This window comes from Tauraco erythrolophus, chromosome 2 (genome assembly GCF_009769465.1).
Source record: "Tauraco erythrolophus isolate bTauEry1 chromosome 2, bTauEry1.pri, whole genome shotgun sequence".
NCBI classification, from domain to species: domain Eukaryota; kingdom Metazoa; phylum Chordata; class Aves; order Musophagiformes; family Musophagidae; genus Tauraco; species Tauraco erythrolophus.
This window is the reverse complement of record NC_141466.1, coordinates 64,687,267-64,711,761: the sequence shown is the minus strand read 5'-3', so window position 1 is coordinate 64,711,761 and position 24,495 is coordinate 64,687,267. Positions and strand designations below refer to the sequence as shown.

General features: G+C 40.0%; 1 protein-coding gene across 1 annotated transcript in view; it reads right to left on the bottom strand.

The window, feature by feature from the left end:
• The window catches only part of MFSD2B (MFSD2 lysolipid transporter B, sphingolipid), a 39,637-nt gene that overhangs the window by 10,751 nt on the left and 4,391 nt on the right, over positions 1–24,495 (bottom strand). The window contains 8 exon segments of the mRNA XM_086625495.1: positions 1,993–2,114; positions 2,209–2,299; positions 7,754–7,869; positions 7,872–7,922; positions 12,903–12,981; positions 15,554–15,677; positions 19,171–19,295; positions 23,227–23,343. Coding sequence (XP_086481621.1) covers positions 1,993–2,114; positions 2,209–2,299; positions 7,754–7,869; positions 7,872–7,922; positions 12,903–12,981; positions 15,554–15,677; positions 19,171–19,295; positions 23,227–23,343 — 825 coding nt within the window.

Here is a 24,495-nt window from a genome sequence, read left to right as displayed (position 1 = left end):
CTTTTCCATAGCAATGCCATAAATCTTTCAACAGAAGCTCTGACTCTGAAACAAGTTACTCTTCAGCTGGAATTACACTCATGACAACTTCTTGTAATAAAGCAGCTAACTGCTGGGTTTGTATACAACCTTGGCTATGGAGTGTAGCTTTGGATCAGATTTCTCCGTAGGTCTGAATACTCAATGGATGGGAGGATCTAGCTGCACTGTGCTATAATGACAGATGAAGCCACTGCCACCGTGCTTTTGCAGAACTCAGGGGGGTTCTGAACAACAGAATACGGTTCAGGCCCAGCTCCAGCAATTCTGCAGAAGTGGAATGACAGAAGAGGATTTATACTCATGCCACAGCAGCATGATCAACTCTTGTTCCTTTCTGTGCTTGTATATTATAAGCAGCCAATCATCTGTACACAAATTAGGATATAAGTTTTGTCCCTTCTCCATTGCCACCAAAGCCTTCACTAGCTTGTGGTCCACTTTACACTGCCTTCATTTTAGACTGCATCTTTAAAACTCTGGGAATATGGCCAATGTATCTTTACCTGCCTATTCCTTTGCTCATCAGTAATCCACTCACTAAATTCCACGAAGTCAGTGTCCCTCCCTTGCAAAATAATAGCAAGGGTCATGCTGGCTGATCTGGAGCAATACAGCTTCCAGCTTCTGCCTCCCCTCACACCTTCCCTTCAGCCTGTACAAATAGAAAAATAAAGCGATACAGACTGACAGAAGATCTTTTATTCTCCAGGTTTTGTCAGCAAGTAGTTGGTTGCCAGCAACCAGATGAGCACTGTATCCTTACTGACCGAATGTATGCTGCAAGGATCTGGACCATAAGGGACCTTTCATCTTCTCCCTGCCTCTGCTGTTGCTCACAGTGCATGCAGCTCCCAGATGTAAGCAAAAATGCTTCTTCTGTTGCTTCTCACCCTTGGACCTTCCAGTAAGGAGTGACAGACACTCTAAAGGACAGCCTACTAACTGTGCCCAAATCCAGGCTAACAGGAAACTCCAGTGCTTCTTTGGCAAACAGGCTGTTAAGCAGTCCTTCCAAGGAACTTACTAAGTCACCAGGACTGCTGGTGAACACAGTACTGCTCTCTTACATGCCCCATTCTTGCCTTCTGTCCTGATATTCACTTGATCAATGGCTCATGTGACTAAGAGTCTGTTGACAAAAAATGTGACTACTATTTCCTTTTCAAAAGAAGCCAACTTCAACTGATATGTACAGGTTCACATTAAAATAACTTATTTACTGAATTGAACATAGCTCAAAAATCAAGCTTTAAAAAGACTGTTGGACTACGGGGAATAAGCTTTTCTTACTGAGTGGCTGTAAGTTTTTCTACAGCTTCTCTCTATGGGAGGATGTATTGCATCTTTTTGCCAGAGCCACTTTCAACTGCAGGTCCTCATGTGAAAATCAGCTCTATCTAGCTCTGAGACAGGTAAGACCTCCTGCCTCTGAACATCATCTTACTCTGACCTAATGCCTTCCATCACAAAAGACTCAATAAAACCAGTTCAGCCACTATCTGAGAACAGTCATCTATGCAAAGGAAAGGGGCAATGGTTTAAAGGTGGCAGACACTATAGAGAAGAACAGAGAGAAGGGAAAAAACATTCTCTAAGCAACTGAAACCACAGGAGACTGTGGATGGATAACATATAATGACCCAATCTGGGTCACTAGGACTAGTTCCTCACCTTTTATGAGAGAGAAAAAAAAAAAAAAAAAAAAAGCCATCTTTAAATGGTCAGGACTTTGGTTTTGCTTCTCGTTTGAAAGAACCATCTCCAGCCACAGAGGACCTCAGGCACCGAAAAAGGGCTCTGGTTCCCTACTGATTTGTAGGGGAAGGCACCACCCCCTAGATCACCACCTCCAGTCACCAGCCAAAGGTTATTTGCATTTTAGCTGCTGCAGACTCTCCCATGCTGAGACTGGAATAAGGCCAATGCACAGACTTAAGAGTCTGAAGTTACCTGAACTGCTGTCGAGATGAGAAGAAATGAAGCTGTAAGCTTCACATATGGACCATGCTTCATGGTGAGTCCAAGCCCCTTACAAAAAGGGATTGCTCTGTCTGAATTTAACGCATAAGGATCTAAGAGGAGCAGAATACATAAAATAACAATCTTTTTCAGAGATTAAAGTGAAATAATTATTATTAAATCTAGGCATATTTAAATATATCTTACCGCCTTTTTCCTTTACTCCAAGAAAAAGAATGACAACTCCAAGAAGATATACACCTCCTATGACCCCTGCTGCAATCATATAAACTTTTGCCTTTGGAAAGAAAAAAGACATATTTGAAATTGTGACAGAAGAATGACAAGTCATTACGAAAACTTCGGTCTCTTTCTGGTGAGTCATCTGCAAATGAACAAATGCCTGTCTGCATACAGCCAACTGTCTGTCTTTTACCTCTCTGAAAAATGTTCACTTCTGCCGTTCATTTATAAACAACACCTACCTTAGGATAAATCCAGGTCACATAAGTATATTTTCTTGAGGAAAAAAAAAAAAAGAAGCTGTGAACAAAAGGGCTACTGTGTTGGCAACGTGAATGTTTTAAAAGTTTGCTTATGGTGAGACTAGCTATAGGCATACAGAATCATCTATCAAAAACATGCAGCATCCACACAGTGATTCTGATTTTTAGTAAATCCAGTTGACCTAGCTACACAGACTGCAATCTGTATCTTCATGCTGGGTAGGAAAGGCCTCAGTACTGATGTAAACGTAATTACTACAGCTACTGCATTTTATTCTTATATTTATATTTATTTCTTGATATAATTTATTATTTATATTATTTATATATTTATATTATATTTATATTTACATACTTTATGGAATATATTCACATAAACTTGCCCAGGAAGGTCTTTTGTGACACTCTCTGCAGCCTCAGCCTGGGAAAGATGAGGATGTCCTAGGAAGAAATTTTTTTAAAGCCAACTGCATCCTGGGCTACATCAAAAGGAGCGTGGCCAGCAGGTCAAGGGAGGTGATTCTGCCCCTCTACTCTGCTCTCGTGAGACCCCACCTGGAATACTGTGTTCAGCTCTGGAGTCCCGAGCACAAGAAGGACATGGAGCTGCTGGAGTGGGTCCAGAGGAGGGCCACAAAGATGATTTGAGGGCTGGAAGACGTCTGCTATGAAGACAGGACTGAGAGAGTTGGGGCTGTTCAGCCTGGAGAAGAGAAGGCTCCGGGCTGATCTTATGGGGAGGGGGGCCTATAGGAAAGCTGGAGAGGGACTTTTTACAAGGGCGTGTAGTGATAGGACAAGGCGCAATGGATTTAAACTGAAAGAGGGCAGATTTAGATTAGATATAAAGAGAAATTTTTCACTCTGAGGGCAGGGAGGCACTGGAACAGATTGCCCAGAGAAGCTGTAGATGTCCCATCCCTGGAAGTGTTCAAGGCCAGGCTGGATGAGGCTTTGGGCAACCTGGTGTAGTGGAGGGTTTCCCTGCCCATGGCAGGGGGTTGGAACTAGATGATCTTTGAGGTCCCTTCCAACTCTAACCATTCTATGATTCTATGATACATAATAATAATAAATCTTTCTTTAGGCTCTAATGAATTTTAGAAATCACACTTTCATGTCAACATTTTGAGAATATGGTAGCTTGCATGCTTGTTTTCCCAGTTACCTAGTGAAATACTCATGCAAATCAGAAATCTTTGCTTCCTATCAGCCAGGGAAACAAAGCCTCCAAGGATACTTCCTACATCATTAGATCACATTTGTTTCTAATTCTGATTACACTGACTCTTGAATAAAGCTTTAAAAAACTATTTTGCTTTAGCATTTTGTAATAATTTATTTTATAATGTGTTATCAAATAAAAATAAGTGCTAGTTATAGAGCTTTACAACACAATGATTATTTGATAGGAAAATTGCATTCCAGATTATCAGTAATATGTTGCAAATGGAATTATTATAAATCTAGGAAACAGCTGGCAAATAGGCATGCAATTACAAGAACATACTCTCAAATATAGTCACTTAGTACAAATGCAAAAGTAGACAGAAGAATCATGTAAGTAAGACAATCTTCAAGACAACAGCGTTTGTTAAGATATTTACATTTCAGAAGGGGATATGGTGAAATAAGGGAATGCAGGATTATTCTTTATTTGGGATAAAGGTTTGGTTTTTTTTATATCAGGGCTATAAATTAAGTCACAGAGTACTTTTATACTACTGGCTATAGCTTGCACAGACTATAGACTTCAGTATTGTAGATACCTGAATTCACTTAAAAAATGTCAACCTCAAAAGCAGCCTAGCCAGGTGAGTAGGGATGGAAAAAAGGATAGTAACAGGACTTCTTTATGAATTTTATATTTCTTGTCTATTTATTTGCTAATTTGCTTGAAGAAATTGAAATAAATGCTTTCTTTCATAGGTCATAGTTAAGTGTAATTTGAGCTTTAACTATGAAGGATATTCACGGTAGGCCAAATAAGATTCTCTGACACTAAACAAAACTTGTTAGTCCATCTACGAGCTATATCAATACCATGCTTGGTTTCCAGTAGGAAGATCCATTCCTAAACTCACAGTAACAACTTTAGGAGAGCTTAGAAATAACCGTTTCTTCCGCTTCCTTTCTTTAATAATTAGCAAAATAGTATCAGTCATTCACTAGGTCATCTTTTAAACTAGGCGTGCTCTTGAGCAGCTAAGAATTAGTCCTCGTGACAAAAAGGGTCAGGGTCATACTCCTGAAAGGGACTAAGAGCAACAGTCAAGATTCAGCCTCTTCTAAATATTTTTTAGATTGATGGAGGTACTTCATCTAGTCTTAAGACCCCAGACTTGCCTCAACAGGACTCAAATGTCCATCAGTTGTACAACTAAATTTCAAGATCCAACATCTCCTGTTGATCATGCAGTTAGGTGCATGTTCTGTTGTGCACGGTGTGAACAAAAGGCAAGTGCCCTGCCATGCGATGCAAGCAGCTTCCCACATGGCTTGGTGGCCATGCATGCTCCATAATCCAACCAAACTGATGCCAGGTTGTGTGAACGGCAAAAAATTCAGGTCCTCACAAAACAGGATAGCAGGGAGTGAGGTGGGTTCCCAGAACTTCTGTCCAGGCCTGAGGGCTCTTTGGGAAAAAGGTTATGAATAAACAAGGAGCGAACAGAACCTCACCCATGGAAAACAGTTTGACATCATAATCCAGACAGTTCTCAACCATGGTATACTAATCACCTACAAAACCTGAGAAGGTGACACATAAAACAGTGGAAGGAAAAAAAAACAAGACCAAAACAAATAAACAGGAAAACCTCACAAAAAACGAACACATGGCTGCTTGTAAATAAGGAACTGAAATGAGGAAGGTAATGTCTTTCATTAAATCAACCCATACGCTGAAAAAAAAAAGGTAAGTTTCCAGTCACACTGAGACTTCTTCAGATCTGAACAATGTTTGTGTGTCTAAAAGCTTTTCCATTGTCTCTCAGTGTAAGTAGCTAGTTTCATGAAAGATATTCCTTCTACCTACAACTCTGGCTACTTTAGGCTATATATCTTTGCTATTTTTTCAAAATAAAAAACTTCTTGACTTTCAGCTCATTGTGAAGCTTCTTTCTCCATCTCTCTCACCTCAAAAAGGACAAGAAAGCACATGTAGAAAGGAAATTAAGATCATGTATCTTTTTTCCCTTGAAATCCATTTAGGAGATTTGAAAGTGGAAGTTGGTGATTATGGCATAAAGCAGATTCAGACAGGGAACTGCTGTGCAATGAAATTCAGCTTGCTCCACAACTTTTCAAGCTACTACTCTGACAATTCACAGAGCTGTAATAGCACAGGAGTTCTCTACATCAAGCCATTGTCCTAGAAGCTAAAAAGGAAGACAGGATGATGTTCTGCGTCTTGTTAAAATATACACTAGAAATTACCTAACAAGCAGTTTCAAAACGACTTTTATCAGCTATAAAATGGCACGGCCACTTACAGAAGCAGCTCATCTCTTCCCACGCAGCCTCCCAGATCAGCTCTCTGAGAAACCTTACAGTGGCCTGTGCAAAAAAAAAAAAAATTCCAGGTAGCACAGATGCAGAGAATAGTGTCTGGGAGTGCGGGAAGGCAAGGCTTGGCCCCCTTCCGGGACTAGCAGTGCTGGTGCCAGGCTATGCAAATTCAAAGTATAAAAAAATAAATGCCTTTAGCTTGTGATTTTACTGCTACTGAAGAGTGGTAATAGGAGCTATTCAACTACAATAAGCAGAGCACGAATACATACATCCTGATTTGCACCAAGCAACAGAGATTAGACTCAGGTCAAGGAATCTTCTTCATGGAGAACTTCATGTACCAGTTAGCAAGCACTGACAGAGAAATAGAAGAAATGTAAAAAGAAAGACTGAATCTAGAAATTGGTAAAATGGAATCAACAAACTGCTAATTTCACAAGTGACAGAAAAAAGCACTACACAAGGTAATTGTTGATGTCTGTTTCAAGACCACTGGAAACAATGGAAGACTATCAATTCTGTTCACTGAGTTTGGGTCAGGTTTAGGATTTCCACTCAGATACAAAACCTTCTGCGTTTCTCAAAAAATTAGCAAAATGAGGCATGACGAGATTAAATTATTTGTGCGATACAGGAAAAAATCTTGCTGCGGAAAAATGAAGCAAACAAGCATGGATCTCTAGATTCATTCTACACGTTAACCACTGAGCCCTGCTCTCACTAATTGCCTGTCAACCAACCATTTACTTTCAACAGTGTCTTTGTACCTTCACAAAAATACCGATCCAGGTAGGACCTACAGTTTCTTCACGTAACAGTCACTGATCTTTACAGAAATCCCTGGTAATAATACTTTGACAAGCAGTGTTGCTGAACCAAAAGATCCTGCTACAGCCACCATTTGTTCATAGAATCATAACAATTATCTGGGTTGGATGGGACCTTTCAGTTCATCTAGTTTCCAACTCCCCTGCCATGGGCAGGGATATGTTCACTAGATCAGGTTGCTCAAGCTCTGTCCAACATGACCTTGAACACTTCGAGGGATGGAGCATCCACAACTTCTCTGGGAAACCTGTTCCAGTGCTCACCACCCTCAGAGCGAAGAATTTCCGCCTTATATCTAATCTAAATCTACCCTCTTTCAGTTTAAATCCATTGAGTCCTTGCCCTGTCACAGCATGCTTTGGGTAAAAGTCTGTTTCCATCTTTCTTAAAAGCTCCCTTTATATATTGAAAGGCTGCAATAAAGTCTTCCAGAGCCTTCTCCAGGATGAACAATCCAACTCAGCCATCTTCACAGGAGAGGTGTTCCAACCTCTGATCATTTTTGTGGCCCTCCTCTGGACCCGCTCTAACAAGTCCATATCTTTCTTGTGCTGGGGACTCCAGAACTGGATGCAGTATGCTGCAGGGTATAGTAGCTTTTCCCACTGAGCTTCTATTTTAAACTGTAAACCAGCCCCAGTGAAAACAAAGGATGGCCGTATACCTCCTGCTACTTCACAGTCTGGCACCTTCAGCAAAGCTCCTCTGTGCAATTCTGCTGTCACACTGAGAAGTGGTTGCAAAGACAAGCCTTGTGTGCAACAAGGCCGTTGTCTTAGCTCGGTACTACTGATTTCAGGGAAGTCATGTTCATGCTCATCCAGCTGGATGATATGATACTTATCAGAGAAACTGCCCCCACCCCTCTCCCTAAGAGATTTTAGCGTGCATGCATAGACACTTACCTGATGAGAGAGGAGATCTGAGGCATCTGGAAAGACAGGAGTGTCCCGCCAGGAGTCAGTTGTATTTACTGGGGGATTCGCAGTGCAGTGATGAGAGACATGAGCACTGGCCACATCTGCCCCTGAAGTGCAGCTCCAATCAAGGTTCCAAGCACTTCCATGGTCATTCCTAAGAAGGAAGCACAAATGGGGCACTGAGGATGAGAACTCGACTCCTTCACCATCTGCAAGCTTGCTCATTTATCTCCCTGAAGAGAAACCTCATCAAACCATTTTCTTTTACAGGGAATAAGCAGAAAAAGCAATGCCAAGAACAGCAGAACTGGAAGGTCAGTAATAGAACAGTCTCGAGGTAAGAAAAGTTTTGTTATTTATTTTCTGATTAGCTTTTAGAAGACTTCGTGGAAAAGCCTCTTTTATACAAGCTGCATGATGGATATGGCTGAGATTAAGAGCCACAAGGGGATAACATAGAAACTTGTCATCTCAAGGACCAGAGCGGACTACAGTTTAAATGTTGAATGCCATTTTCCAATGCAGGACTAGGAGCCGTAACATCAGACTTTTCATCTCAAACTTGACAGTGAAGCATTTTTCAAGCCACTTATCTGATCAGACCTCTAGGTTCTCTAACCGTAAAATAAAATTATACCTACCTCAGGCTTATGTTGGAAACAATACAGCTGCAAAGCTCTTGGAAACAGCAGATACCATTCTTAACTGTCTAAGATCACAGTCAGGCAGGGACTAGCTACCTCAGCCTTAGAGAATGATTCAGATCATTAACACTCCAAGTACCATCAGAACAAGGAATCACCTAAAAAAAACAACCAAGTCTCCACTTGGGAAAACAAAGATCTAACCATGGACATCCAGCTCATGCTTCCTGTTCTCAAATCAGTCATCAAGGCAGCTAGTTGTTACAGCTCTGTTGCAGCGTGGTGAGTAAACTGTGTCCTAGACTCTTCTCACTCTGAGGAATTTCAGCCTACTACTCCTGTTTCATGCAATATGGCCATACCCAGCATCCTCATGGCAGGGAGATAAACTTAATTGCTGTTGTAGCTCCAGAACTATTTACACATTTCGCATAAAGATCTATAAGGTTGGATACATGAACAGAATAGGAGCAGGGACCAAGACTCCATGTTTATGAGGGAATGCTCTTCTCAGCGACCTCAACATCAGGTCTTCTTTCTACCTATGCTCTTTCAGTTGCCCCAGGAGTCCTATGTTCCTTTCTCAGAAGCACCATAGAGGATTTTGAAGGGCCAGTTCCAGAGCGGGTTGTGTCCTCTTGGTTATCTTACTCTCCTGGGAAGTGATAAGCATTTCAAAAGCTTTTAGGTTCAGGTTTATTGAAGTTTATTCAAGTTCCGTGCTCTATAACAGTCTTCCTAGGTGAACTTGGACACAGGCCTTTTTGTGTATTCCTGTAAAGAAATAAAAGTACTTCTACACCTAAAGGGAGGGCAATGCACACAGACTGCGAGGTGTTCAGACAGAGCAATAATGAGGGCTTTATGTAGCTATGGAAGATCAAGTAAGGAAAAGGAAAGAGAGGCTCCCTAGGAGACTTGGATCATTTAAACCATTGCTACTATGTTCCCAAACAGAGAATGCTTCTGAATGGAAAATTTGAGGCTCCACGTAACATTAATTTAAACCACTGGGGGTTTAAAAAAAAAAAATTTCTTCCCCAAACTTCACATCCAATCTTACTAGTAATGTTACAGTTCAGTCCATACACACGAAAATGCTGATGGATAGTGGAAATCATGAATCATAGAATGGTTACAGTTGGAAGGGACCTCAAAGATCAACTAGTTTCAACCTCCCTGCCATGGGCAGGGAAATCCTCCACTACACCAGGTTGCCCAAAGCCTCATCCAACCTGGCCTTGAACACTTCATCCCATTGTACTCTACTGAAGAGAACCCTGAAGAGGCTGAAGTCTGCTCTCCTGAAATCCAGGGTAGTGAGCTTGCTGTGCACCCTCTTTGCTTCCCTAAGAATCTTGAATTCCACCATTTCATGATCACTGCAGCCAAGGCTGTCCTTGAGTGTCACGTTCCTGCACCAGCCCTTCTTTGTTGGTGAGAACAAGGTCCAGCAAAGCACCTCTCCTCATTGGTTCCTCTACCACTTGGAGAAGGAAGTTATCATCCATGCATTCCAGGAACCTTTTGGATTGCCTATGCCCTGCTGTGTGTGTCCTTCCAACAGATATTGGGGTGGCTGAAGTCCCCCAGGAGGACCAGGGCTCGTGAACATGAGGCAGCTCCTATCTGTCTGTAGAGAGCCTCATCCACCCGGTCCTCCTGGTCAGGTGGTCTGTAGCAGACCCCTACTACTATGTCTCCTATCCCTGCTCTCCCTTTAATCCTAACCCATAAGCTCTCAGTTGGGACCTCATCCGCTCCCCAGGTGCAGCTCCATGCACTCCAGCTGGTCTTTGACATAAAGGGCAACCCCTCCTCCTCTTCTCCCCTGCCTATCCTTCCTAAAGAGCCTGTACCCTTCTATTCTGACACTCCAGTCATAGGATTCATCCCACCATGTCTCTGTGATGCCAATAAAAATCATATTCCAACAGGCGCGCACACACTTCTAACTCCTCTTGCTTATTCCCATGCTGCGTGCATTGGCATAAAGGCATTTAAGTTGGGCTGCAGATGAACCTGACTTCCTGGCTGGAGCAGCTGGAATTCCTTCCTCTGTTCTGCAGGTACTTAATCCTACCCTCAACCTGATCTGAAGTGCTTGGACACCAACTAGTCTCAGATGGGCCTTGCAGAGCTTCTGAACTGTCGACTACTGAGTGCACAGGCAACGTACCTGAGTCACACCTCTCACTCAAAACACCACCTACACATTTATAACCTTTATCTAGGTCTCTACATCTGCATTTCACCAAGTACTTGCATAGAATTAAACTTAGAAGCATCATTACAGGCAACAGAAATACAATCACTGTGAAACCTCATTTTCTAAATAGCAGCAAGAGCTGAGAAACAGGCATATTTCAAAGTTCTTGTGTGCTCATTTATAATATATTACTTTCCACCTTAGCCGAGAAGGCTGATCTTTCAGAAAGCAGATTGTCCTCAAGTAAGTTATATTTTGCCCAGAATTTAAGTAATATTTATGTTAAATCAACTTTGGAATCAGTATTTCTACCATGCATTTACAGTAAGGAGCAGGACAAAATTTATAATAAGCAGTTCTGCTTGTCTCCAGTAGAGGGTAATGGATCCTCTGATCACAACATTTTTTGTAAAGCACACTTCATATTACACAGCTGTTTTTCTTTAAATAGTTGAAGAAATGCCTGAACAACTGACTGCATCCAAGAAGGTCTAGCAACAAAAAGAATTCTCTATGAACCTGAAGAGAGGCAAAGCATTTAAAGTAAACCACTTGTTAAAAAAAAAAAAAAAAAAAAAAAGAGATTCTCACATACTTATAGCCATCATAAAAAAACCTGCTTCAAATAAATATAATTTCAAAATATACAAAATACCGACATTTGAAAAGTCAAAATTAGGTTCATTCCACCACTCCACAAGTTGGCTTAGGAGAACTGCTGTACACTCAAAGTTAACCCTTTCTGAACAATAAAGACACTATAAATGTATAACACCTCTCGGCCATGGAGTTCAACAGCTTTTATGAGCACAAATGTCACATGCCTATGAAGCATTGCGTGGGACTAGTCAGATAGGAAAGCACATTTATTTGGATTTGCAGCCTCTGAAGACATAAAACCAGACAATAGAACACCCTAGGTACATGGATTTAGTTAGAATTTAGGTCAGATGACTCAGAACACAGTCAGGGCCAAAGAATATAACATAATTGGAATCTCCCGCTGTTTTGTCCTGTCCTATGACTGCTAGCCCACACTTCCTCTTGAGATAGTTGATGATAATGCAAACTACAACGGTTGCATGCGGCCAGAAAGGGATTGGGTTGCTCAGGGGGATATGTATCTAGGATTTCTGGTATGATTTTTTTAGCACTTCTGGCCATTTCATTGTGCCTCTCTGGTCTAGTTTTCAACATACTCTGGAAAGTACGCTGAGGGTTTAGAAGAACTAATGGAAGAGAAAAGGGGTCTTGCCAGAAAGAGAAAACAGATGCAAAAAAAAAAAAAATACAAGTTATTCTAAAGCAACATTGAAGGACAAGTTAAGACACAGAAAAATCTTTCATGTGATATTTGACTCCTCTCTCTTTACCTTGCTTAATGCCATGAGAGACAGTAGTAACATAGTAAAGAAGGTGTAAGAAGAGAGCTGAAGAGAGTAGGAAGGGAAGAAACTGTTCTTACATTCAATTTATAATCTATACAGGAAATCTTGAAAATATTTCCATTGTGCTTTTTTGGTCTGATTGATTTGCTTTAAAGTAAAAACTTTTTCCAGTTCTGACTGTTAAAGAGCCAGAAGTATGTTCTGGAAGCCCTCATTCTTTTAACTAATGCAGTCAGAGTGCTAGTTATACTACAGCAAGGTTTGTCCTTAAACTACCTGATACTTGCTAGAATTAAACAAACACAGATGAAATAAAAATAGATATTTCGGTTGGTGTGAATATGCACACAAAATTACTCTCCTTTTTTGGTGAGGTTAGCTGTCTTGGTTCTATGAGTTCTAGAGGTTTTTCCAGAGAAAACATCTTGGAGATTTGAATTTATAACACGGAATACATAAACCTAAGGAAATCCAAACTAAAAAAAAAAACCAAACACACCAAAACACTATTTAAAATTACTTCCAGGCTTTCTTGAATTTAATGTTAATGAAGATCAGCACTTTGTTTTTTCCCCTACAAACCACCTTTAAATGAAATCATTATTCCCTGCCCTGGCTTGGGTAAGAGTGATTTTTATTGTTTCGTCTGGCTAGCAATAAACCAAAAGAGTTTAAAGCTAATCAGACAGTTCAAGATGTGTCAAACGTTAATGTCTTCTATTAGCTAGAAAAATGGAAGCATTTGCAAGAAAAAAAAATATTTTTCATTGGATATTAAAAATCTCATATAAAAGTCCAGCTTAGGGACACAAACCATTAGGAACTTCCTACAGAGAATGATTTTAAATAACACTCAGCTCTAATCCACGTGAGAAAGCCCAGATCACACTCACGGTATGCTGTTGCAGAATCTCTCTCCTTCTGGTCTGTGCTGAGAAACATGGTGAGGGCGGAATATGGTACTTGGAATAACTATGCAAAGAAAGAACATCACTTAGGAAATGTCAGGGTAAATGCTGTTATCCTTTGATATCCAGGAAAATGGTTTAATGCGACCTTGGAATTCACTTATTTAGAACATCAAATTTTTTAGCACAAAGACTTGCCTTTTCTTTCTGATTTGTAAAGTATATGAGAGGAAAAAAAATATCTTTCATAACACAAGTAATAAATTACAAGAGACTTCACCTTAATGCTATGCTCCTTCATCTTCCTTGGGAAAACGTCCTTCATAGCTAGGCCATAAAGCATCTAGTTTTCTTTGCACTAGGAGACTATCATGTTCTGAGCTTGAGCTAACTAACAGCCATAATGAAGACAATACCATTTTCCACTTCATTGAAGCCAGAAGACTGTATAAATCCCCAAAATATTTCAAATATCTGTCTCACTATGTAATTCCAGAAGATAATTGCGAAAACTACTTTGTCTTCAGCACCCTTTTGCCACATACTCCTTAGCTTGAGTTAAGAATAGGTAGGAACACCCAATTGCTATGTCCATGCAGTGACAACAAGGTAGATCACAGAATCACAGAATGTTAGAGATTGGAAGGGACCTCAAAGGATCATCTAGTCCAATCCTCCTCCAATCCTAGATGAAGAGTATTCCTTGTTTGTTCTTACAGCACTGTAGCCAGCATGCAATTGATACCTTGCTGTAAAATCTTGGAAAAAATGCACTGGCAATATTTATTGCAATGCTGGGTTAAATGAGTCCCACTTTTACTGCAGCAGAGGCCTTATTTCCAGTAGTACTTCATTGAATATAACCACTGAACATTAAAGGTTTGACTTTTTGGATGGCAATGATATGAGTGGGATCCTATCCTCATAGTGTTGAACTAAAATAAAAATCACTTCTAAAATCTTGGAACAACATACAGGCCAAACTCTCGGACCATTCTGAAGTGGAAGTGAGACATGAACCTGCTAGAACAATCAGGTTCTGTAGCCAGGCAAATGAAGTCTTGCAATCCACATCCTACTCTGTTCATACAAAATGCATTTCTTTTCACCTCCATCAAACATGGCAAGTGTATATGTTTTCAAAGCTCCGCCACAGAAAATCTGTGTTTTTCCTTCGAAAGAGAGAGGGAAGAAAATTATTTTAAGCCATTATGGATGACTTCTGGACCATCTTTCTCCAGAGGAAACAGAGGACCTAGGGAAACATTCCAGCTTAACACAGGAATACAGAATTCCCAAGTCCAACAGACCTGTAAACAGGAGAAAAGCCAAAGTCGAACAAGAAATACAAACATTTTAAATGTCTGGGGACCACTTTTTCAAAATGTGATCCCGTGAAATCAGCCACAATATATCCTGCCAAATTGCAATGCAGTTGTCTCACTTCCAGTCCTAATCTGCTGTGTGACACTGCTTTGCACGGAAGATACCTTTTTTCACCTTGATACTGGCTACAAGGCAAAATGGGGTGATGCAACCCCTGCATGCACAGTATGGAACATGTCAGAGAAGTTCTTTGGGATCCACTGAAATGATGGCTTCTGCACAAATACATTTAGAATCATAGAATGCTTAGGGTTGGAAGGGACCTCAAAGATCATCTAGTTCCAACCCCCCTGCCATGGGCAGGGAAACCCTCCACTACACCAGGTTGCTCAAAGCCTCATCCAACCTGGCCTTGAACACTTCCAGGGATGGGGCAGCCAGAGCTTCTCTGGGCAACCTGTTCCAGTGACTCACCACCCTCAGAGTGAAAAATTTCTTCCTTATATCTAAGCTAAATCTGCCCTCTTTCAGTTTAAAGCCATTACGCCTTGCCCTGTCACTACACGCCCTTGTAAAAAGCCCCTCTCCATCTTTCCTGTAGGTCCCCTTTAAGTACTGGAAGGCTGCAACAAGATCACCCCAGAGACTTTCTTCTCCAGTCCAAATAGCCCAAAATCTCTCAGCCCGTCTTCATAGCAGAGGTGCTCCAGCCTTCGGATCATCTTTGTGGCCCTCCTCTGGACCCTCTCCAGCAGCTTCATGTCCTTCTTGTGTTGGGGACTGCAAGTTCTGGGCTGTATTAAAATATTTATGTGCTGAAACGCTTCTATCTAGGCATAAATATCATGATGACTACTATCAGTACTGTTTCAGCTCTGGTACCCTGACTTTTCATTGCCTTCTAGCTTGAGTCAAAACACCCAAAACTAGAGCCACAAACCTACTTGGTCTCCTAATCTGCTCCTGAAAACAGAAGTTATGAGAAGTTAGATGTCTAACTGGAACTAGGAATCTAAATGTCTCTGTGGATCTATACAAGAATGAGTTGAGTATCTAGGGCACTGCCAATGAAAGTGATGGAGGTAGTATGCCTGAATTTGCAGGTCATTTGCCAGAAAAAGCACTGGCAGAAAACCATCAACCAGCAGAGAGTTTGATAAAAGGACACCTGCCTATCCCTTAAACTGAAAAGAAGTTGAAACCAAATGTAAAGTTTTGTTAAATCTCAGTTTGCCGAATCTGAATGCATTAACATAGGTTGAAAACAAGAAAGTTACTGCTGAGAACATCATGACCTGTAATGTACTTACTGTGGTCAGTGCTTGGAAAAGGCAGTAGAAAGTAAGGTACCATGCAACTCTGCCCGACACAAAAGGAGGTAGGTACCACATAAAAAAATAAGACACTACAGTGAAGGGCGTACATGCCAGCATCCTGCAAAGAAGATTAACACATGTCAACAATCTCCACATAACGATAACAAAGTACATTAAATTGTCCTCCTAATAATCAATATAATGCAACTTATTTTATGAGCAGTTTTTCTAACTACTATAATGTCATTTTAAATATTAAATGTTAGCATGCATTAAATGTACAAATTAATATAAAACATATACAAGCATTTCCATAAAATGGAAAAAAAATAGCAAATCTGACGAAAAAGAGCTATACTTAATATCCCACTCAGACACAATTTTCTTGCACACGCACTGTAGCAGCATACCTATATTGCCATTCCTTAGTACGTCTCAGACTACATCTTTATTAGAAAGAGCCACTGAAAACTAAACCCTGTGTCACATGTCTTCACATACCTCAGCGATTTTTACATGAGCCTACTTATTACCGAGGATTCTCTCTTCCAAACTGAATGCTTTCCATTTTCCTCTCAACTTAGCCTCTGCACTTCCCTAAAGTACCAATGAAAACACGTTGATACACTTAAAAATGCTGAAAACAGCATAAAAGATAATGGACAGACCACTACAAAAGTTCCTACAGTCTGTATCTACTTGGGTATATGATAATTTGCTCCATTTAACTCAACAGCAGAACTTCTAATCACTTCAAACACAACAGGATCAACTTCTGGTGAGGAAGTTGGCTTAAAAAAAAAAAAAAAAGAACCACAGAAACTTAAATTCCAGACATTGCCATTAACCAGCAATTAATTACATTAGTCTAAAAACTATTCCAGGCAAACAACAATTGTCAAACTCTGTGACAGGAGGAAGTGGTCAGATGCTATTATTACCCAAAAGTCTGAGCTGCAGCAGCATCAGGGCTCTCCCGTATTCTTGTATGTCAGACATTAAACAATGTAATTAGATGACCAAGATCCCAACAAAAAATATCCAAACACGTAAAAGAGAAAACAGATTAATCCCTTCACAACAGCACTACTGGCATTGGGGGTCAGCTGATTATTTTGCAATCGTGAACTGAAAACCTGGAATACAAAAGAGTAATGTGGGTAAATAGTTTAGTAAAACAATGGCTTTCCCACACTGCTCTTTGGTATGGACAGCATCACTGGGAACTGAACATTTACAAGGAAAGTGCCAGGTTCTGGTATTCTCTGTCCCTCCAGTCCCCAGGCCACAGTTCATCCACAGCTGGTCAGCAATGGAAAACACAAATAAGGATAAAATCCTACCATATCTCAGGGAATCTGCCTTCCTCTCCAAAAGTCTGAGCTCTTCCAGACTGGTGTCCAGACAGAGTCAACACAGTAAAATATTTTCATAGTCAATTTTTCATGCAACTTTTCAGCAATAACTCCTTAGTGTTCTTCTCCTCTTCCATCCTCTTTTCACATTTTCCTTTCCTCATTAATGTCAGTGAGTTTTCAGAGCCTTGCTGAAGTTGCTGAATATCTGATTGTCTACTGTTATCTCCTTTGACAAAGTATTTGACCAGGTGTGTGTATTTCAAGTCAATGTCTGCTTATGCCTTTTAAACACATGACATAAAAGAGATCAACAGTGACAGACGACTTCTTAGTATATTGAGTCTAGTATTAAGCTGTATTTAAATGTTCACCTTCTTTACTAATGTCCCTGCTTTGCTGGGAAACTTTTCTGACTGAGTCAATTCCATTGTTTCACTCTAGATACTTAAGAAGTCAGAAGGATTTCAAAATACTAAAGTATTTTTAAGCTAATGGAAGACCTATTTTTCGCTTTGTATAAATACGGTGGTCCAACCTCCAAAGTGTAGGAACAGAACACCCATGAAAAAATTACCATTACCAAAAAAACCCAGACAAAATCCTTCTGGAAAGAAAGCAGCTGTTTGATGAACATATATTAAAGGCCGGGTTAGATAAGCACTTTTCCTGTAAGAAGTGCAAGTTGTACAGTAGGTGGTTTACAGTGCAAAGTTCACGCTCGTGCTAGGATGGAAGTTATTCTAACATCAATTTAACACTAACACTAAACACATGTATTTGCAGCATTTTCAGAGAACTGAAAAAAACAAGGTATCAGAATACATCTAATGGCATTTGTATAAAAATTACATCACTGTCTTTTGAATAACTTTGTTACTTGGTTAGTTCAGTGCTCATTAAAAAGCACTCCATTTATATGGCCACAAACCAAATCCTGAAAAAAGAAACAGCAGCTACCTCCTCTTTCCCATGGGGCTCTTGACAAAAAGCTTAACTTTGACCTGAAGGCCCTGTTCCTGCTGAGGCCAAGAGCAGCTGATCTCAGCCTTATTCCAACACATACTTGCGTTCTATTCTTTGTCAGATATAAGCTGCCCACTGACAGGTTTCTGTAGCCCTAAAACCACATGACAGCAAGAGCACCATCAGCTAAAAAACTGGGCTTATCTTCCATGGAAATTTGACTTCTTTGCTCAGGATACCACATCTACTCTTAGATTTTTATTGTGAATCAAGTTTTGGGGTTATGTTAATTCTAAATATCTTACAATACATCCTTGCAATGCATGAGATAGAGCAGTGATGAAAGACTCTCTACTTCACAAACTACTCAGCCTCCCCTTGACTTCTAAAATATAAAAACTCCAACAAATAAATACCTTATGGCATTAACGAGCTTAGGTTCCTCTAACATGGACCAATCCTTTCCAATTTTCTTGCTTCTCACCTGTCAATTTCCTTCCTATACGAGTAATGTTCATTCTTCTAACTCTCCTTAGAGCAAATGGACAATATGTGTACAAATGTACTAGCCAGAGTGCATACATGTGACAGTGAAACACCACACTGTCCCTTTAGAAATGCTGATCAAAATCTTACAGCATCTCATCCATTATAAAAGTCATGGTGATTTTTTAGTGAAGTATTTTCATTCCAGGGATATAAGAGAAGCAGGACCAGAATGACTGCTGTGAGTCAGTAATGTAACAGAGTGTTAGGGCAGTGCTGGTTGCTGAACCTTCCAATGCCATGGTGTCATACCTGTTCCACATGTATGCACACATCCCTTACTGAATTGAAAGGCCTAGAGAACTAAAGTTATCGGAGCTCCTGGAAGGCTGATGTGAGCAGTGAAGGCACACGAGGATACAAGTAGAAACGAGTGCCAAGTCTGTGGAGGAGTGAAGCCAAACTAAAAGAATCTAGACAAAGATGAAAATTCAACTGCAGATTCAAGAAAGTTTCAGATCTGAGCTTCCAGTTTGGTTAACAACACAGAGTCTTGGCTTTATTTGTTTGTGTCTCCAGTGGTGGCAAATATCTTCTACGTTTTCATGGGTGAACAAGTTAAAGGAAAATAGATGATACGACAATTTTTCTTTTTGATTTTGTATGTGTAGAATGAATACAATCACTGTTGTCTGGGAAACAGGAAAAGAAAAATGAGTCTAATTCAACGAGGTGGATTTATGATCACGATACACACACAATATTCATATATATATGTAAATACATGTACATATTTATGCTTACCAAGGCATGAGTCGGCCAATTTTTGTCCATCTACTTTTGCTAATAAAAAAGCCAGCAACAGGATCAGTAACTGCACCTGAGGCTTTGCCAATGAACAGCACCAAAGAGGCATGAAACGGAGTAATCTGAAAGTACAGACAGAATACTGTAAACAAGAGCCATTGTTTCACAATACAATGAAACAGCATAAAGCAACTTTCCAGAAAAAAAACTCAGTGTTTTAAAGAATAATGATAGTTCATTTACAAAACATGTCTGCTGCTGTCATAGAAATTACTATTGGTTACCCATAGCAAGCAAATGAGACATTGAGATATGCACCATGCAAGAAGGGATTAGAGAGGGACAGTGCGCGGAAGGAGAGATTATGAATGTGTTTAGAACTAGGAAAATGAGTCAGACAGTAAAATAGACTAAAGTCTTTGTTTTAGTCACAAAAAAATCTGACAGAGTCCCTCTGTAATCATCCCCTCACTTTGTTCCCCACACAGCCCCATTTCGCCATATCTTTATCTCGACCTGATGTAGAAAAAAGTAGATGGAGCTGTTTACATGCATTCATGTGTTTTCATCTCCTGAGATTACCAACAAGGCTGCCAACTGATGGCATGTGGCTGTGGAAGAGGTTATAGCACAGCAGACTTTATCCACTCAAAACTGAACTGTGACAACTGAACTGCATAAGGCACATCTGTTCAAATCAACATTGCCAGCACATGTCCAACAAAACTCACTTGAAAAATGTTCACAGATTACATAAGCATAAAATGGCCAAGCAGAGAAACCTTTGAAGTTAACCCATGAGGATCATACTTAAGTGCCTATCTAGAAATACAGTTTCTCCCAGGCAACATAATTATTTTCCACAAATATCTGTAGAATTTGTATCGCACAATGGTTAAAAAAGGTGAGTTCTCTTCCAAGGGCTCAGTTCATGCCACTGAAACTACAGGCCTGAAAAAAAGTCACTGAAATCCATATAAACATGAACGTTCCTCAAATCAATTATCAAGAGAGAGAGACTGCTGAAACAGCCTATGCAGCTTAAACAGTGACAGCAGACAATACCCCTTCATCTATATGCTTCTTCATGCTACCAGTGCTCCAATGCGTCGGGAAGCCTGGCAAATGCAGCTGATACAACACCAAGCTTGAGCTAGTATCCCTTGCTTTTCTGCAGAGCTTACTGCCTCCTAGGCAGCATCACACAGCTTCCAGCTGGCACTGGTCCCCTGAGCACTGAATTTGCTGTAGGTATTCCCTCAAAGGTGAAAAAAGGAAGCAATAATCTCTGAAAGTCCTGGATGACCTTTGTAAAGGGTAGATGCTATGTACTTTTGCATTCGCACCTCTTAAATTTTAGCCCAAATTAGGCGAAATTGCAGGGGCAGCCAATCTTCTTGACATCACCAGCTCCAAGGCACATACTCCACCCTAGAAAGCTTATGAACATGGAAGGACTGGGAATGGTAGTCTCCAGCAGGTAATGACGGTGGCTCTCCAACCATCCTATTGCTGCACTGTAGGACACGGCTGGGGTGAGCACTGGGCTGTGCCCCACAGCAGTTTGCAGATGTTCAGCTCATCCACCTTTGCTGCCTTGTGCCCTCCCACAGCCAGGGTGGCAAGTAGTCCACTGGCCTCGAGGTGGACTTGCCACGAGGGCTACACTGCAACTTCTCAGAAGTCACTACTGCTTCTCAAGAGACAGGTCAGCCAAAGTAAGAATAAAATAGCAGTCAGAAAGATACAGGGGTTGAAATACTGCAGTTATGAGTGACACAGGGACAGAAAACTACAAATTAGGTGGGTTTTGCATTGGTATTTCATTCAGATGACTTAAATATACAGAAAGGAAGTGGATATTAGAAAAAGAGAGGTGGAAGAAAGCCTTGAGGAAAATTAAAACCTCTCTTATGTTAGGAGTAGAGTCTGTATAGTCACCCTATCTTCATCATCAGTATGAGCTTATACATCCCTTGGCTGAGTTTTCTTAGCCCCTAAATCTCAACAGTATCTGTCAGCACCAATGCCAGAAACTTCTCAGTGTTAATAAGATACAAGATAAAATTCAAAAAATTCACTCATCTCAAAAGGAATAAAGACCAGGATCCTATTATCAGAGGTTTTGGTGTTTTCTGGTAATTTGACTCAAGGATCCTGTGTGGTTTGGAATTACATTTATATGTCTGTAGTTTGCACAGGTAATTTAGGTGGAACATGGAGTTCAAATAGAAAAACTGTAAGCTACAGAAAGTGAATACAAATGTAATTTTCTTAGAGAGGATCTACATTATGCATGAAAGATTACACCTAGCGAGTTTCACAGTCTCTCAAAGAGCTAAATCAGATCTGCCCTCTAAGTGGGCAAGAATTAAATCCAGGTAGTGACTATAAAATTGCATGCTCTCCCCTTAAAATGTATGGAAAAAGCCACAAGGTTTCAAACCTGTTTATCAGGCCTCGCTTCAGAGAACAAACTAAACCATCAAGGAACAAATAATTAAGCCCCTTAAAGAAGTAATAAGTGTATCATTACAAACATTAAGCAAAATTATTGGTTTTCAGTAGGAGTTTGTTAAAAAAATAATTATTATTACGTCATTTATTTAGGTAATGTCCAAAGATGCAAGAATGGGACCTCAGCTTTCTGGACACTGTACACAAGCACATAAAGAAATAAACAGTCCCTAGCTTCAAGAATTTTCAATTTCTGTGATGAGCAGATAGTGGGGAAATTGCCATATTTATACGCACCCTGGGAAAACTGTATTAGTGTCTTTCTCATTCAGTTCATGCCTCATCAGCTCCAATGGCCTGTATCGCCATCCTTGATGTAACTGTGAAACAGCTGTAGTCAGAGCTGCATCCACCTCCCTGTTGCATCTCTAAGTTACCTGTTCCACCTCCAACTCCTCAGACTCCACACTATCCACTTGACATTTTTGACACTGCTGTGCAGAACTGGCCCTTTTCTAGATCTTATGACTTTGATCTCATCGAGACACCCAAGATCTCAGTTTTACATGCCAGTCTTACTGTGTTGCCAATTTTATCAAGGAAGTCACATCTCAGGTTCTGCTCTCAGTCTTTTACAGGAAAACCAAAAACCCAATCTTTCGGACACCTCCACTCCCCAAGTCATGATATTCTTTCTACATCTTAAACAGCAAATGGATAATGATATCTGATCCAGAACCTCCTGTTCTTTCCAGCAAATAAAACCAGTCATCAGTGCTCAAAGCCACTCCTGTAGTTTCACGGACACCTGTTCTCACAGTCCCTGAAATTTGGCCTCAACTCCCTAAAATCCTTTATCTATCCTAAAATACTTTATCTGTCCCACTTAGTTACCATGCAGACACATAAGACAATCCAAAACAATACAAAATACTTCTGGATTGATTTTCTTTGTTTCTCTGCTGTCCTGAAATCTAGCTAGAGCAGCGGAAAGTCAGAGGAATGGGGTGATTCCTACTGCTTTGTTTTATCAGGTCTGCTTCCGCACCAGAAAGACACAGAATAGAAGCAAAGAACCTTCCGGAAGGATAACTCAGCTTCCTTTGCAAAGAAATTATCCTAGACAAACCACATAAAATTTATGTGAAATTATGTTGACTACTGGATGCAACTGCAGTGATTTTTAACTAAACCAAATGAACAAAACTGCACAACCTCAACATGGTGCTATTAATGTTTCAGATGTCTCACATCTTACGCTCTCTGACGCTTGACACAGAGAACTGCTTTTTCTTTCACCTGCAAGTGGGCAAGCTCCACTACAGTGCCTAAAGCTCTACTAATGATCCCAAACTAAGCACAAAGATTGGCCACTTCAAGACAGAAAGGAAACTAGTAAAGAAAGAAAAAAAGTATTTCTGGACAAGCTTATGCAGCTTCCAGGATGCTGAACAGCTAGAGGCAATGATAACAACACAATTTAAAAGCTTTTTCACCTTTAAAAGCTAATTCACCTTTTATTATTCCAGGGACATTGTTGACAACATCGGAGTTGAGGTAAGTCTACACTCTGTAAAGATTTCTTGTGCTACTTACATGGGCTATATCTAGCAGGTAGATCTGTAGGAAAAAAGCAGCAGCACTCCCTGCCACTTGATTTGGGGCACCTCCTATTGCATAGCATAATTTGCTGCAAATCGAGAGCCTGTATTCCTGTTCAAGACAAAGCAGAACAAATTATGAGAAAAACAGGGTACACAAGTTAAAAGCTGCAGAAGTCGTAATGTTAAAGTTTAAGGCTAACACCAAATTCAGGTATTAGCTTCACAGGTATTCCACTAATAAATCCATATGCCCTCAACCCCTATCATCAACAGGCATTTGAATGCTCATTGCTTTGATTTTTAACGGTTTTGTTACTTAATTCGGCCCCTAAAATCAGATTACAATTTCCTACAAGGGAATCTAAGCCTACCTACCTGCTTCTCACAAGCTATTAAAAAGGAACAAGTCTACAAACAAGCAAGAAGAGCAAAGAAGTGCACATACTGTTACACTATTTTCTGAACTTAGTTTTGTCTTTGAATGTTTAACTCATTTTTTTTTTTAAGGATGAAACTTTTTTACTTTTTAAAAAAAATAATTTCTTATAATAATCTTTCAGATCATAATAATCAATATAAGCTCTCATACCATAGTAATTAGACAACATTCATAGAAGGAAAGTTCCATAGTCAAATTCAGACCAAATAGATACCAAATATTTGTGCTTTGTTCCTTCCTTCCTTTGTCACAAAATGCCGGTGTGACCCTGGCAAAGTCACTTGACTTTGCACATCTTCCTTTTGACTTGACTTTTCTGTATCTTTTGTGAAAGCTGGAATAATAGGGAAAGTTATTTTGGGGCCCAAGCCCTCTTTAGGAAGGACTCTAAGTGACTCTAGGTGCGTTTAAAAAAATTTGCAGAACTGTGCTCTCTCATTTGCCTTTTAATGTTTGAAAAGTACCGTGTTTAAGAATATTTTCTAATAGAATTGCCGAGTAAGATAAAAGCTGAAAATAATGTTTCTTAACAGTAATTAAAAGATAAAAAATGCACAAAGTCTAATAGAAATTCTAATGAAGAACACTCTGTTTTCCAATAGTAGAAGTTCCAGAATATGGGAAAGCCTTTAAAAAAATCTGAAGACTTAATTTCATGTCATAAAATTCAAAATACAGAAAGAAATTGACTCTTCATTATCTTGTATTCCTTTCAAATGGACAACATATCCAACCTGAATTTAGACTTTTAGGTTTTCTTTAGGCCTTTTTAAGGATCAGTGTCAGCTGGAACTAGGAAACATGAAGAGGCACAGCAATATT